At 39.7% G+C, this 14,890-nt stretch overlaps 1 protein-coding gene across 2 annotated transcripts in view; it reads left to right on the forward strand.

The window, feature by feature from the left end:
• The first annotated feature begins 762 nt into the window (after positions 1 to 762).
• The window catches only part of TMEM135 (transmembrane protein 135), a 287,168-nt gene continuing 273,040 nt past the window's right edge, over positions 763 to 14,890 (forward strand). For both annotated transcript variants that reach the window (XM_008067224.2, XM_008067225.2), the window contains exon 1: positions 763 to 1,106. In XM_008067224.2, coding sequence (XP_008065415.1) covers positions 966 to 1,106 — 141 coding nt within the window. In that variant the 5' untranslated portion in view covers positions 763 to 965. The remainder of the gene's footprint in view (positions 1,107 to 14,890) is intronic.

Consider the following 14,890-nt stretch of genomic DNA (forward strand, 5'->3'; position numbering starts at 1 on the left):
TAGGTGAGGAAACCGACATTTAGAGGGGTTATATGACTCACAGGCCACACAGGTTCCTTGTTATGCTAATAATTGACCAAGCCCCCGGCCACGTAGGAGTTCGCCTCTGCTCCTATGTGTTACTGGGTTGATGAGCGCTTGTCAAGGACGCTGCAGAGAAGATTCTCAGTGGCTCAGTGTTGGACAGGGTGACCCACTGTCCTTTCCCCACACGGTAGGTGTACGCACATGGCTCACGGAGATTTTTCAGTCCTCCCCAGGTGCCAGAGAGCTTACAAGGCCCAGCATGTGGAAGCAGCTCAGTGGCAACAAGCACGTAGCCTCAGGTGTCCATTACCTGGCACTCTCGAGAAGAGGAGCGAGCAGTTCTGAAAAGACGTTGTCCCAGGCATACCCCCCCCCACAACCCCGGCAACTCTCTTCCTCTACCAGCTCCCAACAGACACTTGTCCCCTTTCTTCCACTACCTTTAGCTCTCCTTGGCTAGGCCGTGGAGACTGGAGTCCATACGGTACGATCCACGCCGCTTTCTACTGCGCACCTGCCAGACCGCCCTCGCTCCAGCGCGGCGCGCGGCCAGCAGCGGGGAGGAAGGCGCGTCCCCGAGCTGCGCTCTCTCACGTGAGGCGCGCGCTCCCGGGCGAAGCTTCCCTCGGCGCCGGGCTCCGAGGGGCGGCGCGCGATGCGGCGGCAGGAGCGCGCCCCCGCGGAGGCCCGCTGGGCAGAGCGCGCACGCTCCGCCTCTCCCCGCCTCCCTGGTGCGCGCCCCGCCCCCTCGAGCTGCCATACGCCGAGCGCTCAACATCCGAGGACTTTGGCCCAGAGTAACCCCGCTCGCGTGACCTTTCCCCTCCATTCCGCACCTCCGGCTGTGGCCCGGCGAGGAGGTGGCGGCGGGGCTCTCGAGCCACTACTTCCCGAGCGCAGGCTCTCCCCCGCCTGGGCCCTCCGCGCTGCTCTTCGTCATGGCGGCCCTCAGCAAGTCCATCCCTCATAACTGCTATGAGATCGGCCACACTTGGCACCCTTCCTGCCGGGTCTCCTTCCTGCAGATCACCGGGGGCGCCCTGGAGGAGTCTCTGAAGATCTATGCCCCCCTGTACTTGGTGAGACCCGTCAGCCCCTCGGGCGAGTTTAGTGTGGAGGGTGGGCCGGGGGTGCAGGTGTCGCTTCCGAGGGGCTCTGGGGGACTCCTCGTCGTGTGTGTTTCTCTTTTGGAGGGGTCTCGTGTTTTGGGGGAGGAGTTTGGGGGATGGGGAGAGGTCCCTAGGGGCAGATATCCTAGCTACTGCACGGGAGTATGGGGAGGGGAATCAGAGGTTGAGCTGTCATCCGAATGCCTGTTGCTAGGAAGAGGAAGGACTCCCAACTTTTCGGGATGAAGTTTAGGACGCTTACAGACGTGAATGAAAAGACCTGCGTTTTTTCCTCTCTCTTGCCTTGTGATGGAGAGGTGTTTTGTAGGTCAGTGAGCGTATGAGAATGGCCTGCAGTCTTTCCTCATGTAATTCCCCGTGTTTTATTTTGCCCCTCTCCCCGCTCCTTTTCTTAAATGAAAGAGGGCATATTTGATCCTAAGTCTTTGTGACCTCAAATCTTGTCTCTGTTTGGAATGACAGGATTGTGATTTGAGGGCTTTGCAGGTGTTTTTGCAAGTTCACTAAATATACTCCTGGTTTGAGATTGCATGTGGTGATTTAAAGGTGACTGCAATCTTTGTGTCAGTGAAGGTGATTAGGAGATCTGACTTTGTGTCACCTAGATTCTTCTATTACATACCTTTACATGTAGGGCAATTAATAGAGAATATTTGGAAATATGTGTATGTAACACTGAGGTGTGTTAGAGATGCTTGTTCTTAAATATTCTCACCAACTTATTTTTTCTTTTTTCTTTTCTTTTCTTTCTTTTTTTTTTTTTTGAGTTGGAGTCTCACTCTGTCGCCCAGACTGGAGTGCAGCTCCCGGCCACTGCAACCTCGACCTGCTGGGCTCCGGCGATCCTTCCGCCTCATTCTTCCAAGTAGCTGGAACTACTGGCACGGGCTACCACGCCCAGCTAATTTTTTTTTTTTTTAAATTTATTGTAGAGATGAGGTCTCACCAAGTTGCCCAGGTGGGTCTCGAACCTGCGGGCTCAGGCAATCTACTCACCTCTTATTTTTTTTAATACCCTCATTCTTTCTTTAAAAACTTTTAAAATTTTCCAGATGTGGGGAAAGTAGGTTTAGGATTAAAATTTGTTAGCAGTGAAACACCAAAAAATTGGACATACACTTCTTGTTTCCAGTTTTGCGGTTAAGAGCATACAAAGTGTCATTTACAACCACAAAAGTGAAAAACAAATGAAAATGAACAACTCTTCCTAGATCCATCAGATAATTGAGTACAAGCCGGGCTTGGTGGCTCAGCCTATAATCCCGCACCTTTAGGAGACTGAGGTGAGTGGATTGCCTGAGCCCGCGGGTTCGAGACCCGCCTGGGCAGTGAGACCTCATCTCTACAGTAAATCACAAAATCAGCCGGGCGTGGTAGCGCATGCCTGTAATTTCGGCTACTTGGAAGGCTGAGGCGGAAGGATCACTGGAGCCCAGCAGGTCGAGGCTGCGGTGGCTGGGAGCGGCCACTGCACTCCAGTCTGGGTGACAGAGTGAGACGCCAACTCAAAAAAAAAAAAAGATTGTAAAAAAAAAGATAATTGAATACACAGGGGAAAGATCCACCTCCAGTTGGAAAGATATAACTTCATCCTTGATATTAAAGGTTTATTATTTTGGCCACTGAAGTTTGTTGTCTCATTTTCTTACTTTTGTAGGGTCTGAGTCCTAAGAAGGTAGATGTAATATTTTTTTAATGTATCCTAAAAGTTTCATTCAAGAATCAGTGGATGATCAATTCTTATTTCTCATTGAAGTAATTTGGATTTATACCCCAATGTGCCTGAAAGTGTGTCATGGCTATATCTTTAATACTTCTTGAAAAGTCTGATTATTTATTACAGAGATAACACAGGAGAAGATGGTGATTTTCTCTGAAGTTGCATGAACCCATTTCATTTTTAATCACATAGACTGATGCTTTTCAAATTTTGATGTGTATTAAGAATCCCCTGGGGACCATGTTAAAATGGGAGTTCTGATTCAGTAAGTCTGGGTGGGGCCTGAGAGTCTTCATTCCTAACAAACTACCAAATCATGCTGATATTGGGGCTGCAGTTTAAATAATACGGATCTAGAGTAGAAGCCAATAAAAACTTATTTTGGGGCTAGACATTTTTTCCTCGATTTTCTTTGGCAAAGATTCATGTTTGCCTGCTTTCCCACATGAATTGTGGCCAGTCTGTGACACAGATTTTTTAAAGAAAATATAACGTCTACAAAAATTATCAAGCTCTTGATGTATTCAACTACCAAATATAGTTCTTGCCGTCAAAGGATTATGATCTAGTTGGGAAGAGACTTTATGAAATGTAATTTTCCCTCTGAAAATTCATAGCACTTTTCATTCATTCATTCATTTAGCAAATGTTTGTTGAATGCCTAATATTTGTTATTAGCAAGCTAGAGTGGGATGGGGGTCAGGGAAAAGTGTTGTGTTTTACTATTATTTCTCTAACTATATTAAATACTTCTTGAGCATAAATTTTCCATCACTGTGGCTTTGTGTCCTTTATAGCTGTCTATTTCAAACTTTGGGTTGCCATTTATCAGTGGTTGTGAAGTAACATTAGTGGGAACTGACAAGCATTTTATGTTAGGTGAACTAGAAGAAAATAGAAAATGTTGGAGTGCATTGCAGGTATTAAGGATAAGCATTATTTCATGACAGTTTCATTTCAGTTATATGTGTAGGTTTGGGTGAGACTACTTAAAGCATATAGTAACACTATACTTTTTGTAAGTGTTGGGTTGTAGATTAAATGAGTACCCCCATGTGCTAAGATGCAAGGTGGTATGTGGGGAAGAAATTGGACTTTAGAAAGGGATCAGTCATACCTGTAATTCCAAGACTTTGGAGGCAGAGACGAGAGGACTGCCTATGCCCAGAGGTTCTAGACCAACGTGGAAAACTTGTTGAGATCTCATCTCTATAATAAATCAAAAAATTTGCCAGGCTTGGTGGTGCACAGCTGTTGCTCCGGCTACTTGGAAGGCTGAGGCAGAAGGATCACCTGAGTTTAGCAGGTTCAGGGTGCGGTAGCCACAAGCATGTCACTGCCCTCCAGCCTGGGCAACAGAGTGAGACTTTGACTCAAACAACAGCAGCAACAACAACAACAACTAAAAACCAACCAAACAAAAAAGGGATCAGGGATATCAGGATTTGAATCTCAGCTTTATCCAGTACCAGCTATTTGATTTTGTTTGTGTTAGAGACATTAAGTAATTTATAAGATTTAGGGCTAGTAAGAGAAAAAGACAGGATTCAGTGTTCTTTTTTATATGTATATATTCATTCTATCATGGGTTACAAGTACAAGATGGTGCTTTAAGATGATGAATTTTATAGCACTGAGTAGACTGGATAGGAAAGTTGTTGAGAAGTTGATACAGTAGATTCACCAGGTGGTGGAAAGATAACTCTTGTGGAATCCCAGCCTGCAATTTATTATCCGTGTGATGTTAGGAAAATTACTTAAATCGCTTTGAGCCGTAGTCTCCTTACTTTGCAGAGGATAATTGTATTCGTTTTTTAGGGTTGTTATGAGTTGTTAAATAGGATAATAATGCATTAATTGTGATCTGTGTCTCTAGCTAGCTTCTGTTAAAACTGTGATTTGTATCCAGACTAGCACAGTACTTCAGTAAGTGCTTAATAAATGTCTTCATGAGTGAAAATATGAGTATATGAACTCATGAGTCTTGCAGGAATGAGAAGATATGTGGCAGGTCTGCCAGGGAAAACGAAAGGGCAGTTCTCACCGCATTTCGCAGGAAGAATGAGTGGAGATGGAGGATACTGGGGCAGTCTGAGAACTTGTTTTTGCTTCTAGGATTTCAAGTCCAATTAATCCAGTTGCCATTTTAGATAGAAATGAAGTTCTGAAAGGAGCTGGTGTAGAGACCAAGGGAGAGCTTTCATTTTGATCCTCCAAAGTTTCACTGAAAAATCACTGACATGAGACACATTGATAGGAGAAAAGTCATAAAAAATTTTATATATGGAGCCTTCAGAATGAAAACCCAACGATATAGGGAAAATTGTCCATTTTTATGCTTAGATTCAATAAAGCATAGACAGTCATGTAGAAATATGACTGGACAATCAGGGTATGTTCTACCAATAGACAAATGGGGAAACCCAGCAAGGCCTATCTAGATTCTTCTTGGCTTCTCTGAGTGTGCATTCCTTCCTACTGGGTGTTGAGCAGGACGGGCGCCCTCTGGAATAGGGGTATTATGACCTACAGCCAAACAAGGCAGGTTAGATAATTTCTTTTCTTTATTTTTATTTTTGAGTTGGAGTCTCCTCCGTAGCCCAGGCTGGAGTGCAGTGGCATGTTCACGACCACCCCAGCGACGACCTGCTGGTTTCAGGCGATCCTTCTACCTCAGCATTCCAAGTAGTCGGAACTATGGGTGTGCATTACCATGCCTGGCTAATTTTTTGATTTATTGTAGAGACTGGTCTTGAACCCTGGGCTCAGGCAATCTTCTTGCCTCAGCCTCCCAAAGTGCTGGGATTACAGCCTTGAGCCACCATGCCTGGCCTAGAAAATTTATTTATGGCCAGATTTTATTCAGAAAAGTGGAGGGAAAGTTAGAATAATATTTGTAGGTTATATGGTTGGCTTTGGGGAAATGGGTTTTTGTTTTTATGATCTGCCTTCGGGAAAAGGATTCTAGTTTCTAAGGCTAGCTTCAGGGGAGAATGGGACTGGGAGACAGGAGGGTTGAAGGTCAGGAAAAAACTTTTGCTTCTGAGACCTTCCTTTTGAGGTGTAGTTTTCTGAGCCCTGATTTGGGGGGAGATTTTAATCAAGAATGTTTTCTGTAGCCGGTAAAATGGGTCTTGTATGCCTGCTTTTCATTTGAAATGTTATCATGTGTGTTGTACTAATTTATTCATATATTTTCTCTTGTATACATCTGCTCTCATGCTTCTTTTTAACTTGGTATCTACAGTTGTTCTTAGCTTTCACTTTCTACTCTTTAAACTATTTCAAAATGTAGATGTACTGTTTCTTTTAATATGAATCTCTATTTTTACAATTTGTAAAGAACATTAATTCTTACTCATCAATTTACTTCTTTTTTTTTGAAAACAGGATTTATTGAGAGGACAGAGAAGCTTCCACAGTGGGAGGGCACCCAAAGGTGGTGCCCTTTACTTCTTGTTTTTTTTAAAAGAATGTATTTCATAATATAGTCTACCAATTTATGCATGCAACAGAAATGTATTTTAGGAAGTTATTTTTATATCTTGAATGTTAGCTATTGCCACATATTCAAAATAAGTGGTAGCCCTTGCCACGCACATACACACTAAGCAGTTGTTAAACTGTGTAAACATTATACTACCACCAAAACTAAGGAAAGTATAGTGTCCTTGGTTTTTGTGGCAAATTTAGAATGCACAGTTGCCCACCTGAGAGTAAGGATTCTATGCTGTTTAGGTTCTTAGGCGTCTTCCCTAAGAAGGAAAACTTGCTCACTAACTCAACTGGCTCTCAGATCTTTCTTCTCCTGGGTGATTTCCTTTAGGACCTCCAGATTAGGGTACCTGCATTTAACTGAGTCTAAAGTGAAACCTGTTGCACTTTTAGGAAGGAATGATTAAAGCCCTGTTTTTCATTGACCTTTAGATGTTTAAATGCTTCTTCAGAGGATGAATATGTTTACTCAATATTTTCTTACTTTGAACTATATAATCTAACAAATCTGTTGTTATATTCTAGCAAGTTTGTCACTTCGAGGCTCTAAATAAACACTTAAGCAAGTGTTGGAATAAAAAATTTTATTGACAGCTTCCAGATAGCCGCTAGCAAGTTGAAAACCACTGAATGTGAAGAAGTCAGTTCAGTGATAAGGAATTAGCTTCTTAAGACTGTGATTTAGCATGTTTTCTAGAGAAAACAGACCAGCAGTGAGACTTTACAGAGTTTTTGGTAATAGGCATTTGCTTTTGCTTTTTGCTTAGAAAAATGAAACAAGAAAACCTGAAGTAGTTAAAGAATGTGAACTATTAAGAATATTTGTCTGCTATATCTGACCTTTGGAGACTATTGTCTCCTTTGGAATTGTAAATCTGTGCATAATCCCTGATGAATTTTGCTTGAGACTTATTTTTATGGGGGGCATAAGTGGAGAGTCTTTATATTCAATAGCTAAATGTTGACTTTCCCATGATTTGTCATTACCCTTTTGAGATACAACAAAATATTTTTTTTTCTTTTAAATGAACATTAAATGAAGACTTTTCCTATTCATTAATGTGACATTTTTGAGTTTGCTGAACTTGTTTTTATATGTGACTCTTGTTTTTCTTTGCTCTCTGTTGAGTACAAAGTACAGCTTATAGCATATCACTTCTGCAATAAATGCTTTCTCAACTCTTTTCTGTAGCAACTATCTTTGAGTATAGCTGGCCAAATCTAGTTTACCATTATTTGCCTTTTTAGTTGTCATAGGTCAGGAATAAAAATTAATAAATACTGGAGTATAAGTTCTAAATGATTATTTCCCATCACTATTCATGTTTCTGAGCCAGTAGATTCTCATTAAAACAGATATGTGATTGAAAAAAGTTTAAAGAGCCTTTGCATCCTTACTAAGTAGTTTTCAATGCCAGCATTATTTCCTTTCGTATGGTCACTAGAAAATTCTCTTCAAATCAAAAGGAATGGTTGTCAATCTGGGAAAATTTATCTCCAATAAAATAATACATGTTGGTAGGGGGGACTCACCTGGAGTAATGAGGGAACCGAATCTATACTAGTCATTTCTCTGATAACAGATTTTTTCCGTCAGATTGCTTTCATACTTAGGTCTTTAGCTGATTTCATTATGATACAGGTTATTTTGTATAATCAGGCCTTTTATTGACTATTTAGAAAATTATATTTGTCATGAATTTTTGACTCCTTTTTTTTCCCTCTTTATTTTATTTTTTTAACTTTTAATTTTTTTATTTTAAAGATGTGGGGTACAATTCAGGGTTAGGTTCCCTCTTTATTTTATTTTAACAATGTGGGGTACAAGTCAGGACTAGGTACATAAGCGGTCTATGCACAGGTGAAGTTTGGACTTCCCACTGGTCCTCACTTCCCCTGGTTTAGGATCAAGTACCTTTAGTGATGTTATGTACCCCTCCACCACCTTCCCTGGCAGTGTCTCGCCACTGCTGATCCACCTATTGTAGGATTTTGATTAATGTTCAGGACCCACTTATACGCGTGAATATGTGGTATTCAGTTCTTTGTTTCTGTGATAGATCACTGAGTATGGTAAACTCTAAATCTATCCAAGTAGCTGTGAAGTCCAACCTTTGACTCTTTTTCTTTTCTTTTTTTTTGAGTTGGAGTCTCACTCTGTCACCCAGGCTGGAGTGCACTGGCACGCTCACGACCACCGCACCTTTTACCTGCTGGGGTTCTTCTGCCTCAGCCTTCCAAAGTAGCTGGAACTACAGGAGCACGCTACCATTCCCAGCTTATTTTTTGATTTATCGTAGAGACGAGGTCTCACCAAGATGCCCAGGCTGGTCTTGAACCCCTGAGGTCAGGCAGTTCTCTCGCCTCAGCCTCCCAAACTGCTGGGATTACAGGCTTGAGCCACGCACCCGGCCAGCTTTTGATCTTAATAACTTTTTCTGACTATCAGCAGATGAGTATTGATGAAATATGTACATTAATGAATGAGAAACTGTGAGATTCGATGATTTGGTTTAGTAATATCTGAACCTAGACTATTAGTATTGAAATATTTGTTCTTTATTGATTTACTAAGTATTCATTGAGAGTTTATAGCTTAGGAGGGGATATTAGGCATGTGTACTTCTATAATACAAATTCATTGGGATAAATTTCATAAGTACAGATAAAACAAAAACTAAAGGTTGTCAACTGGGGATGGTATGCATGGAGTTGTTTTATAAAGTGGAATCTGGCAGTGGCATATAGAACTCTTAGATTTAATGACCCAAATGTAAGATAGAGGGCAAAATCAAATAAAGTCCGAAGATTTTTAGTCTTTCATTGAGATATGTAGGGAGGGTAGTGCTGGGGTAAGAATGTTTTCAGTGAAACATACTGGATTGCTTTGGGGCATAATGGGTTTTAGTTACTAGTGTAATATAGAAGTGGAGCTTGACCATGAAACATTGAGAATGTGGACTGCTCTTCTGAAGAGAAGCTGGAACTAGAGTTGGAGGTTTAGATGTCATAAACATAAAGATGAAAGTTAAAGCTATGGTAGTAGATTAGGTTAACAAGGGAGATAGTTTAGAAGAAGAAGACATCCTGGGAATGCTCATATTTGGAGCAGGGGGAAGAATGAAAGAAGCAGGCAAAGTGGTATGGTATGAAGAGACTACGGAGGTAGCTTACAGAGAAGTCTTGAGGCAGGGTGGGGGAATTTTTTTTTTTTTTTTGAGTCAGAATCTCAGCCTAGGCTGGAGTGCAGTGGCATGCTCACTGACCACAGCAGCCTCGTCCTGCTGACTATCCTGCCTCAACCTTCTGAGTAGCTGGAACCACAGCTGAGTGCTAGCACACCTGGCTAATTTTTTGATTTATCGTAGAGATAGATCTTGCCAAGTTGCCCAGGCTGGTCTCTAACCCCTGGGCTGAGGCATTCTTCTTACCTTCATCTCCCAAAGAGCTGGAATTATATGTGCGAGCCTCCGTGGCAAGGCAGAAAGTTTTTGAAAGTGTTAGGTACTGGAGGAACATGGTCTTGAATCTCAGTCCTGTCATTTATTAGGAACATGTACTTGAGGTAGGAGGAACAGAGTCTCGAATCTCAGTCCTGCCGTTTATTAACTTTGTGACCGTAAGCAAGGTTCTTGGCATTTGTGAACCTCAGTGTTGTCAGCTATAAGATGGGGATAAAATACCCATCTAATTTCCTTTAAAAATGCAAGCCAGCCCTTATTATTCCTCTTAACTCTCTAGAGGGTTTTCAGCTCAATAAAATATAAAATCTATCCCATGGCCTACAGAGCCTTAGGTGGTCTAGTTTTTGCTTATTTGAATACATTTCACATCTATTTTCCCTTTGCTTATTCACCTTGTTCCAAGTTTAATTGAACACTTTGTTTCGTATTTTTGAATCTAAGTTTTTCTGGGGAATATCTTATATTGGACAGCAGTCAAATGGTAAAAAGCAAGTATTTCTATGCAATACATAAAAGGTTACTTTGTCTTTTTATGAGTATGACTTTTAGAAAAAAATCTTGCCTCAATTTGTGCCTTTATTGAATTATGGTAAGACAGTGTGGATTAAAATGCTGGAGCACAAACTTATGGTACATACATCTATTTGTATAAGATTTGAAAGTGATAAAAATATAAGACCTTGATAATAGATTGATTATTTATTTATCAAATAATTATTGAATACCTAGCAGGCACTGTGCCAGGTGATAATTAGGGAAGGGGAGTTCATTGAAGTGACTGCTTAACAAATAATCAAATAAAAATTTTAAGATAGTGTTTTTAAAATGTGTTGGCTCTATTACTTGCATTACAATGACTTGCATTGGATATGAAATAGTTTACATCCCCAAGGACTTGTACACAACACATGATAATGCATAATAGTGGTTGATGCTTTGATGATTAAGGATCTAATAATATTCTAGGCTCATTATTTTTCAATTTTCATAATATAGTACTGCATTAAAGACTTGTTTGAATCTCTGTTGACCCTGGGTCAAATGTCTAAATTGTATTTTGATTGTCACTAATCTTAGCTTGCTTTCTGCTCATTTATACCTCTAGAAGAATGTGGCGATTGAGATTTGTGTATTTTCTTCCTTCCCATAATATGAAATGAATCTGTTTTCTCATGGGATACTAGGAGTATAGTTAATAAGTATTTGTTAATGAGCCTGAATAATTAATAAATCAATTAGTATTATAAGTTGATATTACTTATCATATATGAGGCTCTCTCTATCTTCAAAATTATGCTTGAAAATCATTACTTGAAATGAATGAGTGCAGATTTTAACTAACTTTGCTTATATCAGCATTGAAAAATATTCAGAAAAACGGCTTTAAAGAATTTATGTGTAAAAAAATTAAGAAGGGAGGAGTGCTTGATTAAGTATCATCAGATTGAGCAAGTTCTTCTCATAAGACTGCTGAATTTACAGTGTTTTAAACATATTATCATTTATTTTGTATGGTCTTTTGATTCATTACATTTGTCTGGTTGCTTTGGTTTCTTTATTCCAACCAGGTCTTTGGGGTTTGGATTATGATTAGTTCATTTGGGAGATTCCTTGAAGTATTCTGTATCTGTTGGCAGTGAGAAAAGAAGTTTTGATCAGTCTTGATTTTTTTTTTTTTTTAGAAAGCAGGATTTATTAAGAGGACAGAAAAACTCTCACAGTGGGAGGGGACCTGAAGGGGTTGCCCAATCAGCCTTGATTTTTAAGCCTTGAAAAAAAGACATGAGACTGTTTTTTTTTTCTCTTCAGACTTGCTTCTCAGAAACTCCTCAGCACAAGAGGCACTGAATTAACCAGGACCAGCCTGAGTTTTAGAGTGTGCCCAATGCTTCATTTAGAGTACCGTGGAATGTAGTGTGACTGCATTTACCCTGAATCTTAATTTTTTTCTCTTTCATTCTCTCTTTCCTACTCTTATTTCATTCACCAGATATTACAGATTACCTATAGGGAATCAGGAATACAGGAATGGGGGGAACATGGAAGTTGTAGTTAAGGGGGAAGATAAACTTAAAGAAATACACATAATCACTTCAATTGTGATAAGTGCTGTTAACTTGCAATGTACAGGGTGCTACTAGGTTGTGTTACAAGTGGATCCATTCTAGTGTGGAGGGTTTAGGAAGCCTTTCCCAAGGAAGTGACTGATATATTAAGGAAATATGTTTATACTACTGAGCAAACTAGCTTCCTGCCAGGTATTCACAGAAGCCAATACTATGGTACCCAGCTTTTGAGAAGAGAAAAACTTAATTTCAAGACCAGCCAGCGAGGAGTCAGGAGGTGGGCTCAAATCTGTCTCTATGATTTGGGCTCTGGGGCAAGTTTTAAGGAATCGGAAGGCAAGGGAAAGGATTTAGAAATGTTAGCTTGGCAGAGTCTAAATGAAGGGCTTCAAATTTGACCACTTACGGTAAGATATGTTGAGGCGGATTTTAGATTTGGAACTACTGAAAGAGTTCTGGCGTTCTGGATCTGGTCATCTCCCAGTCTTCTTTGTTCTGAGGGGAGGAATTATTGGTTCTAGGTGGTCAAAGCTTTTTCTTTTTTTTGAGTGAGAGTCTCACTCTGTCGCCCAGACTGGAGTGCAGTGGCATGTTTACAGCCACCCCAGTGTCGATCTGCTGGTCTCTGGTGATCTTTCCTCCTCAACAAAATTTTTTTCTTTTTCTTTCTTTTTTTTTTTTTTTTTTTGAGTTGGAGTCTCACTTTGTTGCCCAGACTGGAGTGCAGTGGCACACTCCAGGCCACTGCAGCCTCGACCTGCTGGGCTCCAGTGATCCTTCTGCCTCAGCCTTTACTTAACCTGAACCCAAAGCAAGTAAGAAAACATAATCTTTGACCAGACAAGTACCTTAATTATTAGAGTCTCGATAGTGAAGCTTCCTTCTAATAAAAATCTATATTTTAAGTTATGATAGAAATTTTCAGTTATGAATGTCAGAAGAACTATTTGAACAATTCAGTATATTTGTCTTCACCTACTTAAAGGTAAATTGAGATTGTTTTGGACAAAATTGTGAAGGCTAAGAAGTTAAGCATCTTTTTTAACAGTTTTTTTGGGTCCTCTTTTCTTTTTCCCATGGTTAAATTTCAGGTTAGATTTGTTTTTTTGCTTTAGGTAGGTGGTCAGGATTATACTATCAAAAAATAGTAAAGGATTTTATATCTATCAAATCGCTGATGGACTAATTATTGGACTTCATTGTGAGTGAGTTTAAGTACAATTTAAAACTTTTGAGAATATCTTTGTCTTCTGTTAATGAAATTTTGTATATCAGCAAATGACGAGACAGTTGGTAGTTTTTAGTTAAGATAGTCCCCTATTATATGCGATTTCTTCTCTTGCTGAAATTGTTCTTCCTTCCTGGGCTTAAACTCTTGGTTTGCTTGAGTTGTATTTTATGGATTCAGTTCATGCACACAATATCCTCATTGAGGAGACTGGAACAATGTGCATAGCTTCTATTTCTAACCTGAATGAAGTTCTTCAATAAGAAGTGAATTATTAGAATTATTTCCATTAATTGAAATATTTCATATTAGAGCCTATAATGTTTGTACTTAAGCATGCAGAAGATAGCATGTGAAAGAGTATTTTGGCATGGTGAGTTACATCTGTAAAAGTTGAAATGACGGTCCCTACATTACCAAAAATATTGTTATTATTTACTCAGTTTGGAACATGAGTATAATATATGCAGAGCTCAATCTGAGACTTGTTCATGAGCATATTTTGTTTCAATATTGTATCTTAAGTATATTTTCATGTTTATCTTGAAGGCCAATCTCAACTTCTATATAAATTTGAAAGTGTAGGAGAGTAAAGATATAGTTATGGAGGGCTTAATCGTCATTACTTGATGTATGATTTTTATTATAGGGAGGTTTTATAGTAAATAGTAGAGGAAAACATTTGAAGATTTGCTTTATTTTCCCACGTATATTGTTAACAAATTGCCCCATTTTTTTGGTTCATTTTTAATAAGTTGGTTATTAAATAAGCTGATGAGGCAACATGGTATAGTACCCTGGATATAAGCTACAAGATCAGAGTTTTTGTTTTGCTCTGCAATTTATAGTGTGATTTTCTTCATTTACAAATAGATGATGATCCTACCTTAACCACTTACTTCATGACTTGCTGTGGCAATCATATGATAATGCATATATAAAAGTTTTGAAAACTAAAAAGATATGTAATTATTGATCTATGATACTTGGTTTCTTGTCATTTTGCTTTAGATATTTATATTTGGCTTTTATAGTTTACAATTTTTAAAATAATTTTAATTTTTTGAATTAAAAAATATGTGCTGGCCACAATGGCTCACACTTGCAGTTCCAGCACTTTGGGAGGTAAAGGCAAGAGGATCGCCTGAACCCGGTTCAGAGATTAGCTTCAGAGATTAGCGGTTTGAGATTAGCTTGGGCAACTTGGCAAGACCTCGTCTCTACAGTAGGTAAACAAATTAGCCAGGCATGGTGGCTTGCCTTTTGTTCTAGGTACTTGGAAGACTGAAGCAGAAGGATCACTTCAACCCAGCAGCAGGTCAAGGCTCTGGTAGCCATGAGAGTGCCCTGCACTCCAGCCTGACAGAGTGAGACTCTGACTCAAAGAAAGAAAAGAAAAATAAAAAAATTTGACAGTAAAGCAACCAGGATGGACTTAGAGTCTATAATACTGAGTGATCTTTCACAGAAATAAAGAACTGAGTATCACATGTTCTCACTCATAAGTGGACCTTGGACAACTATCGTAATACTGTAAGAAAAGGATTGATAGTAGTGGGAAACTGTGGGGGTGAGGTGGGGGAGTGGGGAGGTGGGATTGGCAGTAGTTGGAATCTGCCAGGGGAGGGAGGGACACACCTCATCAACAAGCGTATATTTATTCATAATGAATATATGTATACCTTACCCTGAATTGTACCCCACAATTTTAAAATAAAAATTTTAAAAGTTAAAAAAAAAAATAAAAGAAATAAAACAGA

The sequence above is a fragment of the Carlito syrichta genome, unplaced genomic scaffold (assembly GCF_000164805.1).
Source record: "Carlito syrichta isolate Samal-C Ts95f unplaced genomic scaffold, Tarsius_syrichta-2.0.1 Scaffold309418, whole genome shotgun sequence".
Taxonomy (NCBI): domain Eukaryota; kingdom Metazoa; phylum Chordata; class Mammalia; order Primates; family Tarsiidae; genus Carlito; species Carlito syrichta.